The sequence below is a fragment of the Plectropomus leopardus genome, chromosome 17 (assembly GCF_008729295.1).
Source record: "Plectropomus leopardus isolate mb chromosome 17, YSFRI_Pleo_2.0, whole genome shotgun sequence".
In the NCBI taxonomy this organism is placed as follows: domain Eukaryota; kingdom Metazoa; phylum Chordata; class Actinopteri; order Perciformes; family Serranidae; genus Plectropomus; species Plectropomus leopardus.
Window position 1 is genome coordinate 19,699,299 of NC_056479.1, and position 21,061 is coordinate 19,720,359.

Genomic DNA, 21,061 nt, shown 5'->3' on the forward strand with positions numbered 1-21,061 from the left:
GAGCACTTGAGTAAAAGTGAAATAATAAACCGCGGACAGCCTCTCTCAAGTGGATGAATTATTGTGCAGAAAGGCGCACTGATGTTAACAGATGGCTGAGGGCTATCAAACCGATTGTCTCTTTAGAGAGGAAAGACAAAGACCTGCAGAGTCCAACAGTCCCGCAACAACTGGATCAGTCCTAATGAGAGAGACAGAGAGAGAGAGAGAGAGAGACAGAGAGACAGACAGACGGAGAGAGACAGAGAGAGAGAGAGCTGAGGAGTCACAGCATCGCGGTGCAGCAGAGCGCTTGTTGTTCTCTCGACTACTCGCAAACTTTCCAGCCATGCTCTTCCGTCCACTTCTGTCTGGATTTTCATCTTTTTTTGGTTGAGATGTTGCCAAATGTGATTATTCTGATGTGCATCCTGGCTCCTCAGTTACTGCACTGTACGGCTGATCTGTGCAACTGGACTGGAAGGTGAGTAACTTCTCTCATTTCTGCAAGATGATTGCATTTTAAACAGGGAGAAAGAAGGACGTTTAAATAACATTTAACTAGCCAGTTTAATAGGCAACCCTTTATGCTTAATAGATCCGTTAAAAGCCATTAATAAGAGCAACTTTTGGCTCACTCTGAGTCATTTGACCGTTTAGTTCCAGAGCTAAGCTGCACAAAAACGATTTAATGAAACTTTGAATTGCAAACTTGATGATTAAATTATTTTATTAATGGATTGTTAACATTTATTATGAATATTTAATGCTTATTATGTGGCAGGAAACATATGGGCACTTATGGATGAATTATTGAAATTTAGAACTGAATTAGAAAGAAACTCCAGCTCATTAGATTTTTTACAGCCTAGCAACCTTAAATTAGTGTCTTAAATTTATAAAATATATGTTAGTGTTTAACTATTGATAGAACCATTGGTAATGATGTTATCCATGCCAAACAGTGATTTGAATCTCACATCACTGAATGATGCATTTCTCGATTGCCAGCGGTTTTGCAGCTGGCGTGGACTCCAGGATTGTCTTCCAGGTGCGGCTGCGCTGTACAGAGGGCTCGGTGAGGTGGATATACCCGGGCCAGGCTCTCCGGGTGGTCCTGGAGCCCAACTTGTTCTCTGCCATGCGCACCACCGTCTGCATCAAACCGTCTCCCTCTTTCCGGGGAGCCAGCGTGTTCATTGAACGCGCCGGGGAGCTGGAGCTGCTGGTTACGGATGGCGGGAGACCCGGGCAGCAGGTGTTCTGTTTCCGGGCAGATGGGCCGCACAGGCCCGCTATCTACCTCCAGTCCAGCCCGCAGAGTGACGGACCCTGGAGCAGACGCATGATGGGCTTCAGATATGAGCTGCTGGGAAACAGGAGCAACGTGGGCTCCAGCGGGCTTCAGAGTGAGTGGACCTTCTTTAATAGATGCATCGATACATTTGCACCCTTTACAGTAGGTTTAGTGCGATTTGCAAAAGTCTCAAGTCTTTGCACTTAATTCCCAAGTCCTAAATTTTGAGTTTCGAGTCATAGCAACTCATGGTGCGCTCTTCACTAAATGTATTGCAAGTTTAACAACAGAGTAATAATATATTACATTTAAAAAAAATGTTAATTGAAATTATAATTAAAATTATCATTTGGATCATTTTGTCCAATTGGTCCTCAGTAAAGTAATGTTAGTTTTTCGTGCAACCTGATTGGCTGTTGTCCGATTGGTTCAACCAAGCAGATCTGAGGACTTGAGTGTCAGCTTCCTGGAAATAAATAGAGTTTGTTGATTCAGGAGATGAAGGGAAATCAATTGATTTGTGGCTCACTTTTTAAATAATATGCTTTAAAATCTGTGGCAAAAGATACCAGGTATTTTCAAGTCAAAGGGCTCGTATCCAAGTCACGAGTCTTTGGTGTCAAAGTTCAAGTTGAGTCTAAAGTTTGTGACTCAAGTCTGACTCGAGTCCAAGTCATGTGACTCGAGTCCTCACCTCTGAATATTTGTAACAAATTGCACTATCAATTGTTAATTAAACGTTAACTATAGCTTTGTAAGGTATTAATGAGACCAACCTTTGGGTTGCCAGGTTGTGAAAAATCCCTTTTACTGACGGGAAAGTGACCACGAACCCTCGAGAAAAGGGCTGCAGAGGATAACAACCAACATCCAAAGAAAATAAGCTCTGTGGTGAACAAACATTTATGATACTTACATGTTTTGTTCAGCAAAGATATTCCTCACAAATAAACACCATGCTCAGGATTTTTAAGGCCTAACTGCAATTGTAAGAAGTAAAAAGCTAATGGCTATAAAGAACTACACCACAGTCGCGTCGCTGCTGCTTTGAGGCTGTAAAGCTGCATGTGTTCTGCACGGCTCGGTGTGATGATGTTCTGTAGTTTCATTCAGCCACTTGTTAGTAACCGACTTTTTTAAGACACAAGGTTTGCAAGTGGGGTATTTACTTACGTGATTTATGTCGTAGAACAAAACATGGGAATCTCCTCAGCTTGTGTTAACCACAGACCTTATTTCTGGCTTCCAACCAAAAACCCATACAAAAAGCTCACTGACTTTGAAATGAGGGAACTGGGGCTGAAATGCTAACTCATTTCTAGATTTTAGGACTCATAACTGGGGCACTCTGTAGGGATTTACTCTGTTTTGGAGCCAGCCTCAAGAGGCCATTTGATGAACTGCAGTTTCTGGCACTTCAGCATTGGCTTCATTTTTCAGCCTCGGAGGATGCAGATGGCATATTACCTAACAGAAGGAATACAATTGAACAGAAGAGATTTTTCTCAACCTGGGTACCCAAAATCTGCTCATACAAATAGTTTGATGATCGATAAAGCCTTATTGCATGCCAATAAGCTCTCAGTTAGCCATTAGTTACAACTTATAGATCCTTTATAAAGGGTACTTTATTATAAAAATAATTATAATACAATTTCAAAGCTGCGTGGAGTGTGAGGGACTTGCCAGCCCTAATTCCTAGAAAAAAAATAGCGGTTATTTAATTATAGACCACAATCATACTGACTGGAGCAGGCAGCTGCTGCTGGTCAGTCGTGTGTTTTGTCTGGCTGTCTGGTTTCCATCGGGGGGACAAAGCAGCGAGGACAGAGCAGACCACAGGGCGGCTGAAGGGCACCAGGCCAAAGAGCCTGAATTGAGACTGCAAATACTTTGCAGATTCCACAAATGCCTTTTTATTGTGCACGTCTGTTTATTAGCATTTATCCATGTGTGCGGGCTGCTCCCAATGTGGTGATGTCATTCTGTGTCTATAATGGACAGCTGCTGGTTCATCTTTTCTGCATTGCCAGTCTGGCAGAAGTGTTTGACTCCTGCAGGCTCCTGCATTGGCACGGGGTCATTCAATTAGGTGGACACAATAGGAGTCAAACGCGGGGTCAAGACCGGAGAGGGTTTTTGATCTGGAGGCGGTGTGGTGGGCAGAGCACTTAAACACAGGGGCAGCATTCCTTCATCGAAGCCCTGGTTTCTTCACTCTTTGATGTGAGGGGCGAGATGAATGTGGCCGGTATGTGTGTCGGATTTTAGGTCAGCGGAGTGGAAGGGAGGAGAAGTGACACCCAGCTATCAGTCAGTGTCAGTCATGGAGCTTTGGCTTGGTTTGGGAGAGACAGGTTAATGAGATTCAGTGCAGGTTTTCATCCTCTTAAATGTCATTTTATGAACTGATTTTCATTTACAGCTTCATGCCGACCCTGCAACGACACAGAACTCCTCATGGCCATCTGCAACAGTGACTTTGGTGGGTACATGATAATCTTACTGTTCAAACTGGAGATCTGACCGTCAAATTTCCATAAAGAAATACTGTAGCTATAAAGCAACGAGGTGTAAAGAAGAAAAATGCAGGAGAATATGAACGAGATTTGGTGGGAGCAACCACTGTGAGTCACCTGACTTGTAAAAAGTGGATGTAAATGGGGTTAAAGATCCTAAAATAATTGAGTCAAGTGTGAAGCGAGTGTTGATTCAAAAAGGGCATAAATGCACCAAAATATCTGTTTTTGAAAGTAATTTAATACATTCATTCATGTATGTGTATCGTGTAAACATTGATGTACTTGTATTTTAAATTTAAATTGTTCCATTACATGTGACTTTACAACTTCAGTTCCTCTGCATTTATTCAAGTTGTGTAAAAATATTGTAATTTTTACTGTACTTAATTTATTTGACAGCTACACTTGGTAGTTCCTCTGCAGATTTTTCACACAAAACTTAAAAGAATACTTCACACAAAAAAATTATCATTCACAGATCAATCGTTCGCCTCGTGTTATCTTGAGTTTGTGAATAACACTTTGTTGTTCTCACATGCCTCCACAGTGAACAAAGACCCATAAACATAGTTTCTTTAAGAATTAAAGTGGTGGTGGTGGGGGGGGGATCACGTTTAACAGCAGTAAAACTATATCATCTGTTGACAAGCATCTGTTCACAAACTCTCGCAACTTGTGTAGTATAATTCAAGTCTACTTCATCCAGTCATATGCACAATACTCCCCAAACACATGCATTTTTTTGCAAAAACCTGACATTTTAAAACACGTTGTGTGAAGCAGGGCTGCGTTCAGCCCTGACAAAATGTTGTAAAATGTATATTTAAACAGAAATGGTGGTGGTGCACTGCACACACCCTGCTGTGTTACGCAGGTGCACTGCTCTTTAAAACAGTTCACTTCAAAGGAGCTTTATTTGCGTGGTAAAACTTGAATCGACATTGCCAAAGCAAGTGTGAAATAAAAACAAAAACTGCAAGCACAATAAGTAAAGATCTACCAGAATTTGGTTTATGTACACGTTGCTGCTGACTATGTACGCCTCTGGCAAACCCACCAAATGAAAGAAAATATACCTCAAAGCCTGATGCACACCACTTCAAAGAAACCTGTAATTCAATCCCGAAACCGTAGCAAAACTGTGCACACCGTTTTGAGATTGAACGTGGCCCAGGTTTGGGAGCTGTCTGGGGAGAAGCAGGAAGGAGGAGGAGCCTGATTTGATGAGACTATACATGCTGGATTAAGTTCAGGTGTGAACCAGTCCCTGCACTACCTTCAGCACAAACCTGGGCTGCCTGGCAACACAAAATGTGAGTTTCTTTGTTAAAAAGCATGTGTTTGGGAAGTACTGAGCATACACCTCGATGGATAAGACTTGCATTGTACTGCACAAGGTATGTGTGAGTTTGTAAACGGATGTTTTGATATATTTTGCTGTTGTTAAACGCGGACCCATTTTACTTAAATTCGTCAAGAATTTTCTCCGCTTTTGGATTCTTCGTTCACCGGAGGCATGCGAGAAAAACAAAGTTTTCTTCACAAATTCAGCGTAACAAAGGGTGAGTAACTTTTATACAAGTCGTCTTTTTGTCGGTGAAGAATTCCTTTAAGATCACTTCATAAAATATGATTCAGTGTCATAAGTGATAGGAGTACCAGTGCAATATAAAAAAAGATGAATTCAGCTCCACCTGGACAAACTTAAGCAATAAAATGTTGCTTGCATGTTAATATTGCATCACTATTTGAATATTTTTATGAGTTCTTTGACATTTAATTCTTTAAGTAGTAGTTTTGAGCAGTAGTTTTACTATTAGTAAAATACGTTTTTTTAGTAAGTAAGTAGTTAGTAAAGATTTTTTGTTTACTTCTTTCTCCGCTGGTAAGTCGTACTGAGATAAATGTTAAAAGCCAATCTTAAGGTTTTGTGTATGCTGAGAGAGCAGCAGCTCTGCTGGCAGTGCAGAGGTTAAACAGATGTCGAGGAGAATGGGCGAGACCTGTGCTTTAGAGCAGAAGTAATCTCTCCACTGGGCTTCATTTCTGTGCCTCAATATCCCAAACCTTTTATCCGTTTAAAAATAAGGTATAGTTGAGCAGCTAAGGTGTAAATGGCTTGAGGTGAAAAACAGACATTAGAGAAAATTTTAAAAATCCTCACCATACAATTACAGGCTTCTATCTGACATTTTTGTCAAGATTTAGTTATTTAAATATTCTCATTCTGCAACAACTTAACTAAAGTGTCTATTTTCTTTCAGTGGTCCGAGGCTACATTAAAAATGTCACCCACGACCCTGAGCGTCGGATGTCGTTGGTGGAGGTGAATGCTGTGAAGGTGTACTGGCAGCGGAGCGGCGTGTTTGAACAACAAGCAGCTACCTCTGGGTCACCTCGGTCCGTCCTGTCTTGGCGTGGACACATCCACACACTCCTGCAGTGCCACGTGAAGCCTGGGGACGGAGAGTTTCTCTTCACAGGGTCAGAACACTTTGGGGAAGCTTGGTTAGGGTGTGCCCCGCGATACAAAGACTTCCTGTCTGTCTACCAGACCGCCTGGGCAGCACGTCGGAATTCCTGTGACTTCCCTTTAGACTGAGGAAGTGTGTTGTTTTAGCACTAAACTGGGCCCAGCCTGTTTTTATCCACTGGCCTCCTCACCCCTGGCACTGTGGGATCCCTGTTAAGTTGTCATGCGCCAGCAAGGTGGCATCCAGCATCACCAGCAGGGACGAAGCTGTTTAATTGCTGGTAGAAAACACATTTGGAGGAGCAGAGCAGGGCCAAACAGCAGGGCCTCCTGCACTCAGGCTCAGAGAGAGCCGGTCTTTGTCTCGCTCCCATCACTGCCTTCAGTCCTGGGAGACTGAGAAGGGGTTGGGTTGCTGCTCTCTCTTTGTGCTTCTCCCTACATCAACGGTTGTTCACTTTGCTGGCTCTGTGTGACAATTGCCCCCTGAACTGAGGTGGGAGGGAAGACTGAGGCAGGGCCATTCATTATCCCCAGTTTATCCTTGTGAATAGGCTTGTGCAAGGACAATTGATTGCAAAGTTATTTTTATTCTCATTCATCGGTGCTTAAAGGTGCAATGTGTAAGATATAGCCAGAATTTGAGGATAAAACCTTTGAAAAAATGAACCAACAGTATCAACAGAATGTGAAGAAGTAACAGTTTTGACATTATGTCAAAGATATTTATGTGCTGTGTTGAGAGATATCTACTGAAAAGAGCGTGCTAACCAGTTTGTCCTGGTTTGTCCTGTCTTCCTCGAGAGGTGATAGTGAGTCACTGTAGCGTCCAGTCTGCCCTAGATAGATAAAGAGAACTGGATACAGCGTTACAGGCGGGGCTTCGTTCATTCCTATGAAAGTTGCTCATTGGTGCATGGTGCCAAAAAAGTTTGACTTCTGGGGTTCAAAAAAAACAAAAACAAACCCAAATTACATACATAGTGAGGCTCATAGAGCAAGTGCACTGGAGACTTTTGCTGGCAGACTTCCAGTTTAGCGCTTCGCTCAACTTGAATGGGGATAAAATAGTTGAATCTTGCAGCTCTTTTAGACTTTAAAAATGTTATTGGCACAAACGGATCAAACTGTGATAGTTTGAAACACTCTCACGGGGGGGTCTGTGCTGCTGAAAAAAAATGTATTCACTGATTTACAGACTTCTTTTTCCCAATTTAAGACTGTGGGAAAGAAACCTTTGTGCCCAATTGCATCACGGGACAAGCCTAGAAATTGTAATTCCACGTTTTGGCCTCTAGGAGAATTCTAGGCGCTTTATTGTAGGCAACAGGACTTGCTTGAGTTTCTTTAAGACATTTAACGTCTAGGCTGAGTGGCTTCTTCAGTTCTAACAGACAAGGAGGGAGTCGCAGGCTTTAAACCCTGTGAGGGTGTGAACCTTTACAGAGTCCTCGGGGTCACATGTGAGTCGTTGACCCATCTGGCCATCATGTGGATCATTAGGGCCATCATCATCAGACCTAGACTAGTCTGTTAGAAGCTGAAGAAGCTGCTCAGATGAGAGGCAAAATGTCTTCAAGGAAAGTCCAGTTGCCTACGATATAGCCGCTAGAATTACCATGACCTGCATGACTGAGATCTTCACCAACTCGAGAAAAATTAGCTTCAAAATCTGGCACGCTTTCTGGATGCCTGGGGATCTCTCCCAACATAAGTTCAGCTTTCATTTTATGTCCTGGACTTCCTCTTTCATATTTGGAGAAGCTTTTTTCAGTCTCATCTTGCTTGCTCAGTGCAAGGTGTTCGTGGTCGACCAAACAGAGTCTGCATAAAGTACAAACGAAATTCCCAGTTGCTACCCGCTTAAGCACAGTCTGGGGTCAAGTGTCGCCAAGCTAGACAAGCTAGCCCCATTTGGTCAAGTTCCAAGCTCACGATTCAGACACGATCGAGAATATGTCCCAGTTCAGACAATCCAACATTCAGAATCTGTAATACTGGTATGATTAGGTCAGCTTCTTCAAGTTGATACACAACCAAACTAACCTGCTTAGACTTAGCTTCCAGGTGTACCGTTAGTCAGTCATTCAAATCTGTGATCTTAAATCATAATCAAAAAGCCGAGAGACACACAAAGAACAGTCAGTGCAACTAACGGCAACACAGATTGCATCGCAGATTTGATGTGACTGTTTACAACTACTGCGTGTGAAGACTATAAGATTGCAGTGTTATTTTGACTGTCTCTTAGAGTTTCAGCAGTTTGGTTGAATTTTTCGTATTCTTGCCCTGCTGTTAGTGAGTAGTTGGCTTGAAGTTAAAATGCTGCCACCCATTAGTTTGGAGCATGTGATCAGACCAAGAGACAACGTCCGGAGCTGAAAAATGAAACCAATGCAGAGGCTCCCAAAACTGCAGTTCACTAAATGGCAACTTGTGGCAGTAAATCCCTGAAGACCCCCATGTTAAAAATCCTGACTTTAAAGCAGAAATAAAAATGTTTACAGCCTGGTACAAATTATTTATGCAGTCTATGAGCCACAAATTACATATTGCACCTTTTAGTTCCAATCCCTTTTGTCTTTTTACGTGTTCACCTCTGAATTAAATGTTTTTGTACATGTTTAATTAAAAAAAAAATCATCCACTTTATTAATGATACTTTTTTTTGCATTTATTCTGGTTCCCTCTATTTTTGCTTGTGATTAATTGCGTCAGTGCAAATTGCGTCACTTTACACATTTAAATCAGAGACCAAATGAAATCTTAGGACTTTTGTCAAAGCTTGCAGCTGTAACTGGTCATAGTATATCAGGTCTGCAAGTCTGTTTTTTGTTAGATATACTCAACACTGTTGTATTTTGATTCTCCCAGGCTCGCCTGTAAAAGTTGACATTGAATCAAACATTTTTCTGTCTTGATTTATCCGTTTATCTTAAGCAAAACATTTGATATGCATCCTAAAAATTGGTGCTCAGTAGAATTTGTTTTTATCATCAGAAAATAATTTCATGTTGAGTTTGTTTTAACAACAGAAAAACAATGAAAACACTGTTATCTGCAGATTTATTTTCAATGATAACTGAGCCTGGTCACTTCATACATCTGTGTGTCTGATGAAGTGAACTGAGCTCATGAAGAGTGCTTAAAAATCTAAATTTCATGAGACCCTCCAGTTCACCAGGAAGCTCCGGCCCCTTAAGACTCAACTTAAATGAACTTACACCCCCACTTCCCATAATATGCTGCATAATTTGTTTTTTTTTTTTTTAGGAGAACAGGATTTAGAGCAGAAATATCATACAAGCTCATTTTGGCCCTTTTTCCTCCTGTGTCCCATCTCTTCCCCTGTAATCAGATTATGATAACAGGATATTCCTACCATAAAATGAAAAACAAAAATTCCCTTAGATGGCGAAAAGCTCTGAGCAGACTGAATTGGACTTTTCTTTTGAGTTGTGTGGCCCCTGCATCGTGGCCTGAGAAGACGAATGGACAGATGTGAGGCCCCAAAGCTTGGGGATCCTCCCCCTCGGCCCCTCCCAGCAGAGGGGAACAATTAATTGACTTTTAAAGCAACTGCTTTCTTTGCCTATTCCACACTTCTCCTTGACTGAGCAGGGCTCACAAATTGGTGTGTTGAACTTTTTATGAGGACTAAATAGCTGCCAATGAAAGTGTAAATGACTGTGTGGTGAATGGGGCCCGCACAATGGCTCTGCAGTGACAAGGCCTCCGGCAGACATAATGACTATTGTCATGGCTTCTGTCATCTAGAAACCATCAGGGCTCATGAATCCAAGAACCGAGAGGAGGAGTGATCACTGTTTTTTACTCTCACTCCGTCCACATTTTGTCTTCTCGTATATGTTCTGGTTATCTTTCATATTGTTTTTGTTACTGATCCTCTTTGTATGCATGTTGCACATTCCAACCACTAAAAGCAAACTTCTGAAATTGTTTTTGCATATTTGAAATTAGACAAATAGTACTTTAGGCACAAAAAGTCTTTAAAAATCACTGATAATGTGAAAAACATTTCTGTGTATGTCCATAAGTATCTTTTTATGGTAAAAAGTTGCAAAACCATCTTATTTTGATTAATGTTTCCCTAAAATCAAGCTCTCCAAAAACTTTTTTCATTCTACAGAAGCTCAGTTTGAAGTCTCCTCCCTCAGTATTGTCCCATGGGGCCACCATGTCAAATTTTCAAGCAAAATATAGCCTCTCTGCAGGCTTTTGAGACCCAACAATTCTCATCTCTGGGAATTCCAGCAGGCTCTCATGGGGAACGAGCCCAGGAGGGCTCGGCCCGGAGCTGCTGAGTGGTGCGCCGGCAGGAGTCCACCCAGACTTGGGGGGTAATTGGTTTATCCCACCGCCTGGCCTGCTTTCCCATGTGGGCCACTGCTGTGGGGAGGCCCAGGGGTACAATATGGAAACAGCGTGATTCCCTCCAGTGCTGAACAGGCATTCACTGCCCTAGCTATAGAGACCAGAAAGAGGGTACCAGGAACACAAAGCTGAAGGAGAGATGTCTCTTGGCTTTGAAAAGGTTGCCATTTGGTTTCCTTTTAACAGTGGGCAGCATTTGTGATTTAAAATCTGAAGTAATTGAATCTGAGCTTTTTTAAAAAAAAATAAATGTTCTTCTCAATTCTAAAGGTAATGAACTTAAGTTTTTCTAAAGCTTGACATAATTGTCGTCACTCGTGCACCTGGCCGAAAATGAGATTTTCCCATTGTCCTTATTGTCTTAAACCAAACACGGAGCACTACAATAACAAAAACAGAATGTATTTCTTTAAACTAGACAGACACGTTTACTCAGTTTACTAATCATCTGCAACTCTGTTTAACTTTAACTGCACGTATAGCACTGCAGCAGGAGCAGTATCATATTAAATTAATTTGTAAGCTAAGCATAATATCACATTCTGCACAACTCTTGTTTTTTAACCATCCAACTCCAGCGCTTTAACAGAGAATCAAAGATGAAGTTACACCCATGCTTTTGCATCTTTTTGTGGTTTTGTGTCTCCTTGTGGTTGTGTTATCTTTTTTTTACAGTCGTTTAGGTCCCTTTGAGATAATTTTGTGTTTTTTTGAGGTAATAGTATATCTTTCTTTGATCATTTTACAGCACTTTACAGTAATTCCATGTCTCTTTGTGGTTGTTTGCCCCTTTTTGTAGTTATTTTCTGTCTTTTTGCAGTGTCCTTGCTTTTCTTGTAGTCTTTTGTGTCTCGCTGCGGTCTTTTGAGTCTCTTCCTGGCCGGTACCTGTTAATTTCAGCGACAGTGTCAAGGGCCTTGACACTTTAAGCCCTAGCCTTGTGTCCAGTTTTAGTCATGATTTATCAAGAAAAAAAAGAAAAGAAAAGTACAATGTAATTATGTGAAAAAAAGTCAAATTTAATGGTATACAAACATCTCAGTGATAAAAAAGGGGGTTTATATTGTAACTGTAGATGATAAAGCATTCTCATGATTTATCCCACTTAAGTTCTCATTTCAGAATGAGTCGCACCTTCCTGTCTCCAAGGAGAAGTCTGTGAAAACAGGAAAACAGTTACATAGTTTATAATGAATCATTGTCCAAATACATACAAACATAGGATTTGAGAGTAAAATGTGTTTATGTTGCTCCTACCGAACCAGTACAGCTGCTATTACACCTCCTGCGATGGGTCCCACCCAGTAGACCCAGTGATAAACCCAGTAGTTGCTCACTATGGCTGGACCAAAGGCTCTGGCGGGGTTCATGCAGGTGCCAGATACATCTCCACTGAGATGATGGGATAAATTATTAAAGTGAGTCTCCCATTATTTATGTAGAAAACAATAATATTTATGTCAATTTTAATACTGCCTCATTGTTTATTTACGTCTATTTGTATCACTGATGCAGCATAAACATGACATCATATGTGAGATACACAACAAATAATGCAAATTGGATGTGAAGCTTTAAAATATTTTTCATGGGCAAACCAATAAAATACCACTAATGCTTCTCTGTATAAAATTGAAGTTATACACATAAAGGATTTTACTGCAAAATGTCCCTCAAACTCCTCCAAAACAGATGCACTTTACTGTAGGAATAAACATCGAATCTGTACAATTCTTCTTCTTTACTCACCCAGCCAAAATGTTGAAGACAACAGTGCAGCCCACTAAAAACGGCACCATGGGGCTTTTGGTCTTGGTGTTGACAGCCCCTAGCAGCACCACCATGGTGACCAGGCAGGTCATGGCGACCTCTGCGAATACAGCTCGTCCTATTTCACTGTCTTGCTGCAGGAGAGCAAACGCAGCCCCGTGGGCTCTGGCGAAGTTCTCCTTCGAGGTCATCCCCTGTTGACATCAGCCATGATTCAGTTTATTTAACATACATATAAAAGATTCTAGGGTGAACATTTTAATGAAACCAACATGAGGCAGGTTTACCTTTGCCATCGCAGCTCCGAGCACCCCTCCGAGCAACTGACATGCGAGATATGGGGCCACCATGTTCAGCTCCATCTCGCCACATAGATAGATGGCCAGGGTGAACGGTGGGTTGAAATGGGATCCACTGAAGAGACAAAAAATCAAGAGAAAAGGTCACTCTTGCAGAGCAATGTTGTCCTCAAACTATGAACTTTTTAAAAAGGCGTTATTATGAGATGTAATAGTTCAGCTTATGTTAAATAGATAAAAGTATGATTTGTCAGGATTCACATGGCACTTTCCTAAATGGAAGTCTTAACTATTGAAAACAGTGTTAATACACAGAATCATGTGAAAAAATTTAAGCACAGCTGAGTAATTTCATCTACAAACAAAATGTTTTTATTTTTGTAATCAATTAAATTTGAAGATATATATGCATTCAGATCCCCCGTCTCATATAATCTGAATGTAACTGGAAAATGAATAAAGGAATACTGTTCAGATATTATTTTGTAATTATGAAATCAGTTTAAAATGCATCCTATTGACAGTGTACACAGAACATTAATCTATTAGTAGGATTCTTTGTAGAGATTTTCCATAAATTGGAAGGACAGAAAAATAACACGATAGACTGAATTTTAAAAATTACAGATGATTTATGTGTGCATTTAAAGTAGAGATCCACCATTACAATATTTTCTGTGTGTGTTTGAAACATACTTTGGTTCTGAATGTGTTAAGTGTTTTAAAATGCTGTTTCCAAGAATTTTTTTTAACAGCCTATAATTAATAATTGCCCACTCAGGTATTGCAGTAATTTACTGCATTTATTCCCTTAATATGTTTAATGTATGAACCAAAAACCAAAGTATTTCCTTGTAAGTGAAAACCTACTTGGCAATAAATCCCTTTCTGACTCTGGCATACAGGAGAGAAGATAAAAAGAAAACCCTCATGGCCCAATAAACACTGAAGATGAGCCTCACCTGATCTCGGCCATGCAAGCCACCATGACGGCCACAGCCAGGCCGTGCACCAGAGCCGGCTGCAGCCTCCCCGTGGACTCCACATTCTCTATGACCGACACGCAGCCGATGAACACAAAGAAGGTAGTTCCCACCAGCTCGCCCAGACAGGGCTGAAATAACCTCTCAAATTTGTTTGGAGGTCTGTCTGGAGGCGGCTTAGGCTGTGAAGACATCAGAGACGCCCCGACTTCTCCCATCTCCATCTTCTCATCAGCCATGAGTCTTCAGTGAGGTGTGGTTGTGAGAGCTGAGGATGTGACACTGAGCCTGCTGACCCGAGAGGTGCGTACAAATCTCTCCATGCCTGTAATCACACGGACTTTGGTGCTTAGGGTTAGAGTCTAGGCTACATTTGCTCCACTGACCTCCTTTGAACTCACTGACTCTTTTTCTTATTAATCCAGGATAGCTGGTTCATCACATACCCTCTCATAGCAAGAGTGCAAGTCTGTGAGCTGTGCCATGAGCTGTTTATAAATCAGCTAGTTTTTGTCAGTGATTGATACTTAATAATTTACAGTGAAGTTACACAAACGTGTTTTCAGAAGCTACTTTTCCATGACAGGGTCAAATCAGGTGGGACAACAAAAATTCAGACATCTTGTTATATATTTGTCTGATTTTATTTTGATGCAGATTCAGAAGCTCTTCAGTACTGTCGAGATGAAGTTTCTTAAAACCTAATAATGATGAACAGTGACAAAACATCAGCCTAGATATGGATGCAAGCCAGCACACTTGCTTAATGTTTACCCAAGAGCAAAGTCTAAGAGTTGTTTTTAGTTTGGAAAAAAATATTATTTAACTTAATTTTCCATAATTTCATGATACAGCAGATTCCACTCACTAATTAATCATTTCCCACAAGGTGCTCACACATTAAATGAATGTACGTAATGGAGGAGATGGCGCAAACAAACTGATAATACAGCACACATGGCCACCCAATGTTTGGAAGAGCTAGAAACACAAAAGCAAACTGTATTTTAGAGTCATTTTTTGTTCTTACTGGATGAATTGTTAATAGTCATAGGATGTACAATGCTACAAAAGAACTAAAACCACTTATGGTCACTCAAAGACAGTTTTGCACATTAGTAGAGATCCACCAGTAGATGGAGACAAGGGCATTTCTAGAATTTGAGGAACGAGGTGCTTCGCTCTGACCTGTCTGACCCAGACCCAAGCTCTATTTTTATGCTTTTTTTATTTTTTGTATGCACTGTTATCTTAATTACCCTTTAACACATTTTTTGTGACTTTTCAGATTAATAATGAACTGTGATGTTAAAAATATTAATGGTTTTCAGTAACTAAAAGAATTGATAGAAACAGAATAAGAGTTGCAAAAATAGTTAAAATTGTGAATTTTATAATATATATGCATTTTTATCTAATATATATCTAGAGCCTGGGCTATGCATTAAACAGTTAAGCCTGATGCCTCAGACGCCAAGCCCCAACAATGCCACCGGGTGGAGATATCAAACAAACACGTAAACATACATCAACAAACAGACATGTCCAAAAAGGAGTGGGAAGAAGTGCAAACACTAGCCCTTTTAATATGAAAAAGCCTGGATTAAAGAGGGCAAACCCTTTTAGTGACAAGACTTTCAAAACAGCTCTGCAAAGTACAATGTGACAGAAAAGTTTGATAACTAAATGAGGAGCAGATACCCGAGAAAACAGGGACACATTAAAGCTAATTTAATCACAACAGAAGGGAGCATATCGCCTCTCAGAGCTGTTTAGTATGACTCTGAGTTCTCACCTGGTGTCAAACTACATTGCTAGTTGTTCTTTAACGTCAACAAAACAGGGTTAAAGTACCTTGAGCATGACTTCTCTGCTCTGTGCACACAGGAATGAACAGACACCACATGTTCACTCCATTTATTGGGATCATATAGTTTCCATCATTCCCATGAAAAAAACAGGTTCATGGGTCAATGACATTAGTGCTGTTCAGATAGGAATGCCTTTACAATGTATATATCATTGACCCCCATTACACTGGGCAGATAAGGCAAAGGTGCGCCCTTTGTCTTAAAAGACATACTTTTGAGCTATTGTAAGCCTTTCTATTATGACGTCTATTACAAGGTCCGCTGAGGAAATGTACTATTGTCCTGTTCATGAAGACTGATTTGGCACCATGCGGAAAAAATAAATTTACCTCCATTGAATTTGGGTGACAGCCATTAATGAATTACTGAATAGACTTACTGGGGACGGACCCAAGGTCGCAAAGTGTCACGTGCCCTACTGGCCCTCACGAAATGTCACTTACATTTCTGTAACATGTAGCAACCAGGAAGAGATTCAAGATGGAGCAAAGAGACACAAAGACACAACAAAGAGATGCAAACAGACACAAAATAACTACAAAGTGACACAAAATGACAATCAAGACACAAAATGACTTAAAAGAGAAAAAAAACAACCAAACAAGACAGAAAATTACCTCAAAGGGGCAAAACAACCAAAAAAAGACACAAAATTACTGCACAGATGTGAAAAATGACCCCCCCAAAAAGTAAAATTGCCCCAGAGACACAAAATGACCTACAAAATATTGCAAAGGGACACAAATTACCAAAAAAAGACACAAAATATGCCAGAGACGCGTAATAACCACAGAGACACAAACTGACCAAAACTATTGCCACTATTATTTCAGAGAGCTTCAAACCGACCAAGAAAGACATAAAAATACTTCAGAGATTTAAAAATCACCCCCAAAGCCAAAATTGCCAAAAAATACAAAAAATTACCCCAAAGAGACATAAAATGACCACAAATACACATAATTACCCCAAAAAGAAACCAAATAACACAGACACAAAATTGCACAAAGAGATGCAAAATAGCTACAAAAAAAGTTAAAAAACAAAATTAAAGAGGTGAAATCACCACAAAGTCTGTGTGTCTCACTTCTGTATAGGAGAGGTGATGGGGCCTTTTATGTGTATGTGCCCCGGGAATGCTGCTGCTTAATCCGCCCATGCTGGCAGCACAAAATCTGAGGCGGATATGACAAAATCAAAATCACCTGTATGTTCAAATGCTGCTTGGGACAATTTACAAAATATTTCTCCTTCGCATGTTTCATTCTGATGTTAAACTTCATAATTCTTATTCTGTTCATGTAACAAAGAAACGACTCCCAGATTTGTTTTCAGTGCTCATGTCACCATAGGGAAGCAGCCACAAGGTGGCAGCAGAGTGCTGATGCAGGATTTAAAGTCAGACTGATCTCGAGTCAGTCCGGAGAGGCTACTTACCTGCTGACGTCACGAGGACTGACCCCGGATCAAAATGTAATTAAACCATGTTGATAAGTTTTTGCAGCATTTTTTTTTTGTTTTTTTGAAAAGTGCAGTGGGTGAAGTTTTAGTTTTTAGCAAGTTTCTCTCCGTCTTTTTTTTTAACTTTAATTTACTTCAATATGATTTTCTATAATCTAATATAGGCTACACAACTACTTTCTATATTAAACTAAAATGTAAGACGGTGACTTTGCCATGACCATGACAGACCAATAGCTGAGTCAAAGTTTTTTTTCCTTTGCTTAGGTATCACATGTCACCACTGGGCCGTGCAGCTCACAGTGGGGAAGTGCAGGCACTTCCTTCTTCCTACCACACCGGTTGCACACAAACCAGTCAGTTTAATAGGAAGTGGGATAATCGTGGCGATGGGGATCTAGCAACTGTTTCAACTGACTTCTCTGTACGTCTCTCTCTCCAGTTAGTGTCCCCGAGTTTCACCAGTAAAACCACCCAGTTTCAGCGCGTAAAAGTGATCGGAGCGCAGCCCTTTTCTGCCACAATGGCTGCGACGTAGCGCAACTTTTGGATCCGAGGTGGATGATCGACAGCGCTCCGAGGTGCCGTCAACTTTTACACACTTGAAGGAGACACCGAGGAGGAAAACAAAACAAAAACAACAACATGAAGAAACAGTTTAATCGCATGAGGCAGCTTGCCAACCAGACTGTTGGGAGGTGAGTGTTTGTTTTATCAACATGCATTGTTGCAAGTTGATGTCATACATTTATTTTCTGGCAGGCCAACGCTGTTGTTGATTTCTCATGATTTGTCAGTGCTCTGCCATTGTCATACGTCGTTTTGTTGAAGGGCTTGATAACCCGTTTTTTGGCAACACACACCTTAAAGTTTGAGGAAAGTAAAGCATCTGTTTACAGCTGAGTAATGTCAAAAAGAAACTAAACCTGGCCACACGTCACGTGGACTTTGATTTTTCTTAAAACAATACAACATGTTTTAAAAGGTAAATGGAGCTCCAGATGTCTTAATGGGCTCTAGTATTCTCCCATTATGTATTTTGGGACTTACAGTGTGTCTGTGGTCATAATCAGATCAAAGGCTGCAGCTAACAGTTATCTTCATTATTGATATATCTGTCAGTGTCATGTGTCATGTCTTATCAATGAAATGTCAAAAAAAAGTTCTGCGGGCCCAAGATGTCAACTTCACATGTCATTCACATGTCTTATTTAAGTCGACCAACAGTCCAAAATCTAAAGATATTCACTGTAATAATGCAAAATAGTCAAGACCACCTACACCAAGACCAAGTTTAACCAAGGCCAGAGAGTATCAAGACTGAGATGAGCCCTAGTCCAGTCTACTTTATCATCATTTTATTCCGCATATACAGTATGTGTTAACGTATAAGTGTACTATGAGATATTTCTTGATGAAATATTTAAACGGCATTGCACTGGTGAACGTTAGATGCATGTAATTTCCTTTGTTTTCTATGAGCAAACAAATACAAACACTTAAAACCTGAAATCAACTTAACCATATTTACACTCCTTTTTTTTGCACATGCAATTTATTGATATCCCTGCAGGTGTGATCTTTACAGGCCCTGAAACAGTCCTCTGAGATCCAGACAAGACTGAGTAAAAATGTGGTCAAGCCCAAGAGGGGCATGAGACCTTCAAAAAGGGGTCTTGAGACTAAGACTGATCTTGAGTACTACACTACAAAAGATAACGAGACTCCTTAAAAACCACCACATTTTCACAATTAACGGTCCTGTGTTTAAGATTAGGAGGATTTAGTGCCATTTAGTGCCATCTTCTCGCAGTTACAATTTCTTCAGGGTTCATTGTTTTGTTTTGGGTTTTTTTTTACCAGGAACTGGTAAATTAATATAACACTGAATGAAGCAGTTTCACATTACATATCAGTGTTTCTTCTACCTCGTTTGGCACGTTGCAGATGGTCAGTTTACCAGCACCTGCTTAATGTGCGCACCTCTTTTCTCTGATAACGTACTTTGAGCTCACCTTATTTCAGATACAGATGTTCAGGATCTTTTCACCAGAAGTCGAATTATCTGCAGAGGTCTCTTCCTCTTCAAAACAAATAGACAAGGTGATTAAAACTGGCAAAACACTGAATAAAGCAGTTTCACATACAAAAAACAGTGTTTTTGTGATGCTCTCGTTGCTGAGGGGCATTTAGCGGCCAATGCAAAAACGCGAATGTCCCTATCAAGAGCCACTGTTTGGGTTTTCTGTTCTGCTGTAAAAACATGGTGGTACAACCTTAGTGGAAGAGGACTCACTTTGTATTTAGATATAAACGTCTAATTCTAAGGTAACAAAAACACAACAATTCTTATTCTCTTATAAACCCAACAGACTGGACCTTTAACATACTAGAACCAGCAAATATTTGGTGTGTTTTGCTTGATGGAAACATTAAAATGACTAGTTAACTAATTGCTTGAGCTCCAGTTAGATTAATTACATTTCCTTTGTATATATTTCTATGTAGCAGAAGAGATGCTGCTCTGTGTGGGCCCCTGTAATGTCACCACATTTAACTTTAGCAGAGGTCTATGATAAGATTATTTCTAGAATTACTGTTATTTCTGCAGCTGTAGGCTTGGATGTGTACACAAACATGTATTTCCTGATGTCTGTGATACTGGCAGTTTGCAGGCACGGACGCACACACACACACACACACACACACACACACACATGCACACACGCACACACATGCACACACACGCACACACACACACACACACGCGCACACACACACACACACACAAATATCTATATCATCTCCTCTTCCTTCATCTCCGTCCCCACAGGGGTTTCCAGCCCTGTTCTCTATCACCCAGAGACCATGTGTCCAGTTATTACAGCATTAACGGAGTCTGCAGATGATGCCCTCGTAATGTCTCTTCAAAATGACTTTCCAACAAACAGCCCGAAGCCACTGGCCTCAAATTCCTCACTTACGTTCCTCCATATGTTGTGTAAGAGCAGTAAAAGTAAACTGAGCAGAGTGACAGCTTGCTTACTGCGAGGCAGAAGTGTTTGCGAGCACACCCCCCCACCGTAGATTACTGCAGGATACCAGGAAATCCTTTGGTGCCGTCTGTAACACTGCGTGACTAAAGCAAAGTGGGATTGATGATGTTATATGAATGAATGGTTGAGATTAGTCTCACTGTGTCTGAGGAAAAAGGTGGGTTAGTTGAAATATGCAGTCAGTGACAAGAAACCACTGAGGTCAAATCAGTGTTTCAAATGTCAGGTTATATGTTTCCCAGAATCTTCATTCAGTCTAAGCATCAGTTTAGGGATGCAGTTGATAATTTCATTATCGATTATTGGCCTGATTAATTGTTTGGTTTATGAAGTGTCCTGAAATAGAAAAAGCCAATCACAACATCCCAGAGTCCCAAGTGATGTCTTCAAACGTCTTGTTTTGTCTTACCAAAACCTAAAAAGAAAACCCTGTCATTAGGAACTGTTGCACTTTTTCATTATTTTTCTTGTTAATACTGAAATGATGAACTGATCTTTAAAATGGAGCACCCAGTAGCCCATGTAAAAGCATTCACACTATCTATCCTATCAAATCAAAATAATAATTTTAAAAACAAGTGATCTTCAGAATATCTGTTGATAAGTTTTCTTTCGATCATTTAAGCAATTAAAAGGATAGGTGTAAAGCAAATCACAGCTCTTTTTCCCTGTTTTTATGTAGTCAATTTCAAAAGTGTGCATCTTTCTGCTGCAGAGACAGCCCAGTTTTATAAAAAGACCACATTTCTAATTGTGAAATACGTTTTTAACCAGCTTCTTGCTGCTGCTCTGTGTCAGTTTGATGACGCAAGCTTGAGGAGAAAGTGTTAAGTTGCATCACTATAAGGGTGTTGGTTCATCCTTTGAACTCTGTGATTGATTATTTTGCTGAAACTGGGTACAGGTGATACGACCACATCCATTACTTACAAAAATTGTTTTAAATCTTTCTTCT

General features: G+C 40.4%; 3 protein-coding genes across 6 annotated transcripts in view; 2 read left to right on the forward strand and 1 right to left on the reverse strand.

Moving 5' to 3' along the window:
• The first annotated feature begins 377 nt into the window (after nt 1-377).
• LOC121956768 (meteorin-like protein) lies at nt 378-8,911 on the forward strand. Its single transcript, XM_042505146.1, has 4 exons — nt 378-463; nt 991-1,388; nt 3,702-3,761; nt 6,063-8,911. The coding sequence occupies exons 1-4, from the start codon at nt 378-380 to the stop codon at nt 6,398-6,400; spliced, it is 882 nt and encodes a 293-aa protein (XP_042361080.1). The 3' UTR covers nt 6,401-8,911.
• Nucleotides 8,912-11,664: 2,753 nt separating this feature from the next.
• On the reverse strand, nt 11,665-14,108 carry aqp8b (aquaporin 8b). Its single transcript, XM_042505438.1, has 5 exons — nt 13,698-14,108; nt 12,724-12,850; nt 12,416-12,630; nt 11,924-12,058; nt 11,665-11,822 (listed from the first exon to the last, which is right to left on the reverse strand). The coding sequence occupies exons 1-5, from the start codon at nt 13,955-13,957 to the stop codon at nt 11,780-11,782; spliced, it is 780 nt and encodes a 259-aa protein (XP_042361372.1). The 5' UTR covers nt 13,958-14,108; the 3' UTR covers nt 11,665-11,779.
• Nucleotides 14,109-17,409: 3,301 nt separating this feature from the next.
• arhgap17b (Rho GTPase activating protein 17b) overlaps nt 17,410-21,061 on the forward strand; it is a 52,113-nt gene continuing 48,461 nt past the window's right edge. For 3 of the 4 annotated variants that reach the window (XM_042504247.1, XM_042504248.1, XM_042504249.1), the window contains exon 1: nt 17,410-17,748. In XM_042504247.1, coding sequence (XP_042360181.1) covers nt 17,696-17,748 — 53 coding nt within the window. In that variant the 5' untranslated portion in view covers nt 17,410-17,695. The remainder of the gene's footprint in view (nt 17,749-21,061) is intronic. The other variant, XM_042504250.1, reaches the window with a different exon arrangement.

Coding starts and splice junctions, on each gene's coding strand:
- LOC121956768 (XM_042505146.1), top strand. CDS start 378: ATGTTGCCAAATGTGATTATTCTGATGTGCATCCTGGCTCCTCAGTTA. Junction 464..990: donor CTGTGCAACTGGACTGGAAG/GTGAGTAACTTC, acceptor CTCGATTGCCAG/CGGTTTTGCAGCTGGCGTGG. Junction 3,762..6,062: donor CATCTGCAACAGTGACTTTG/GTGGGTACATGA, acceptor ATTTTCTTTCAG/TGGTCCGAGGCTACATTAAA.
- aqp8b (XM_042505438.1), bottom strand. CDS start 13,957: ATGGCTGATGAGAAGATGGAGATGGGAGAAGTCGGGGCGTCTCTGATG. Junction 12,851..13,697: donor GCTTGCATGGCCGAGATCAG/GTGAGGCTCATC, acceptor TTGTCTCTTCAG/TGGATCCCATTTCAACCCAC. Junction 11,823..11,923: donor ATAGCAGCTGTACTGGTTCG/GTAGGAGCAACA, acceptor CTGTTTTCACAG/ACTTCTCCTTGGAGACAGGA.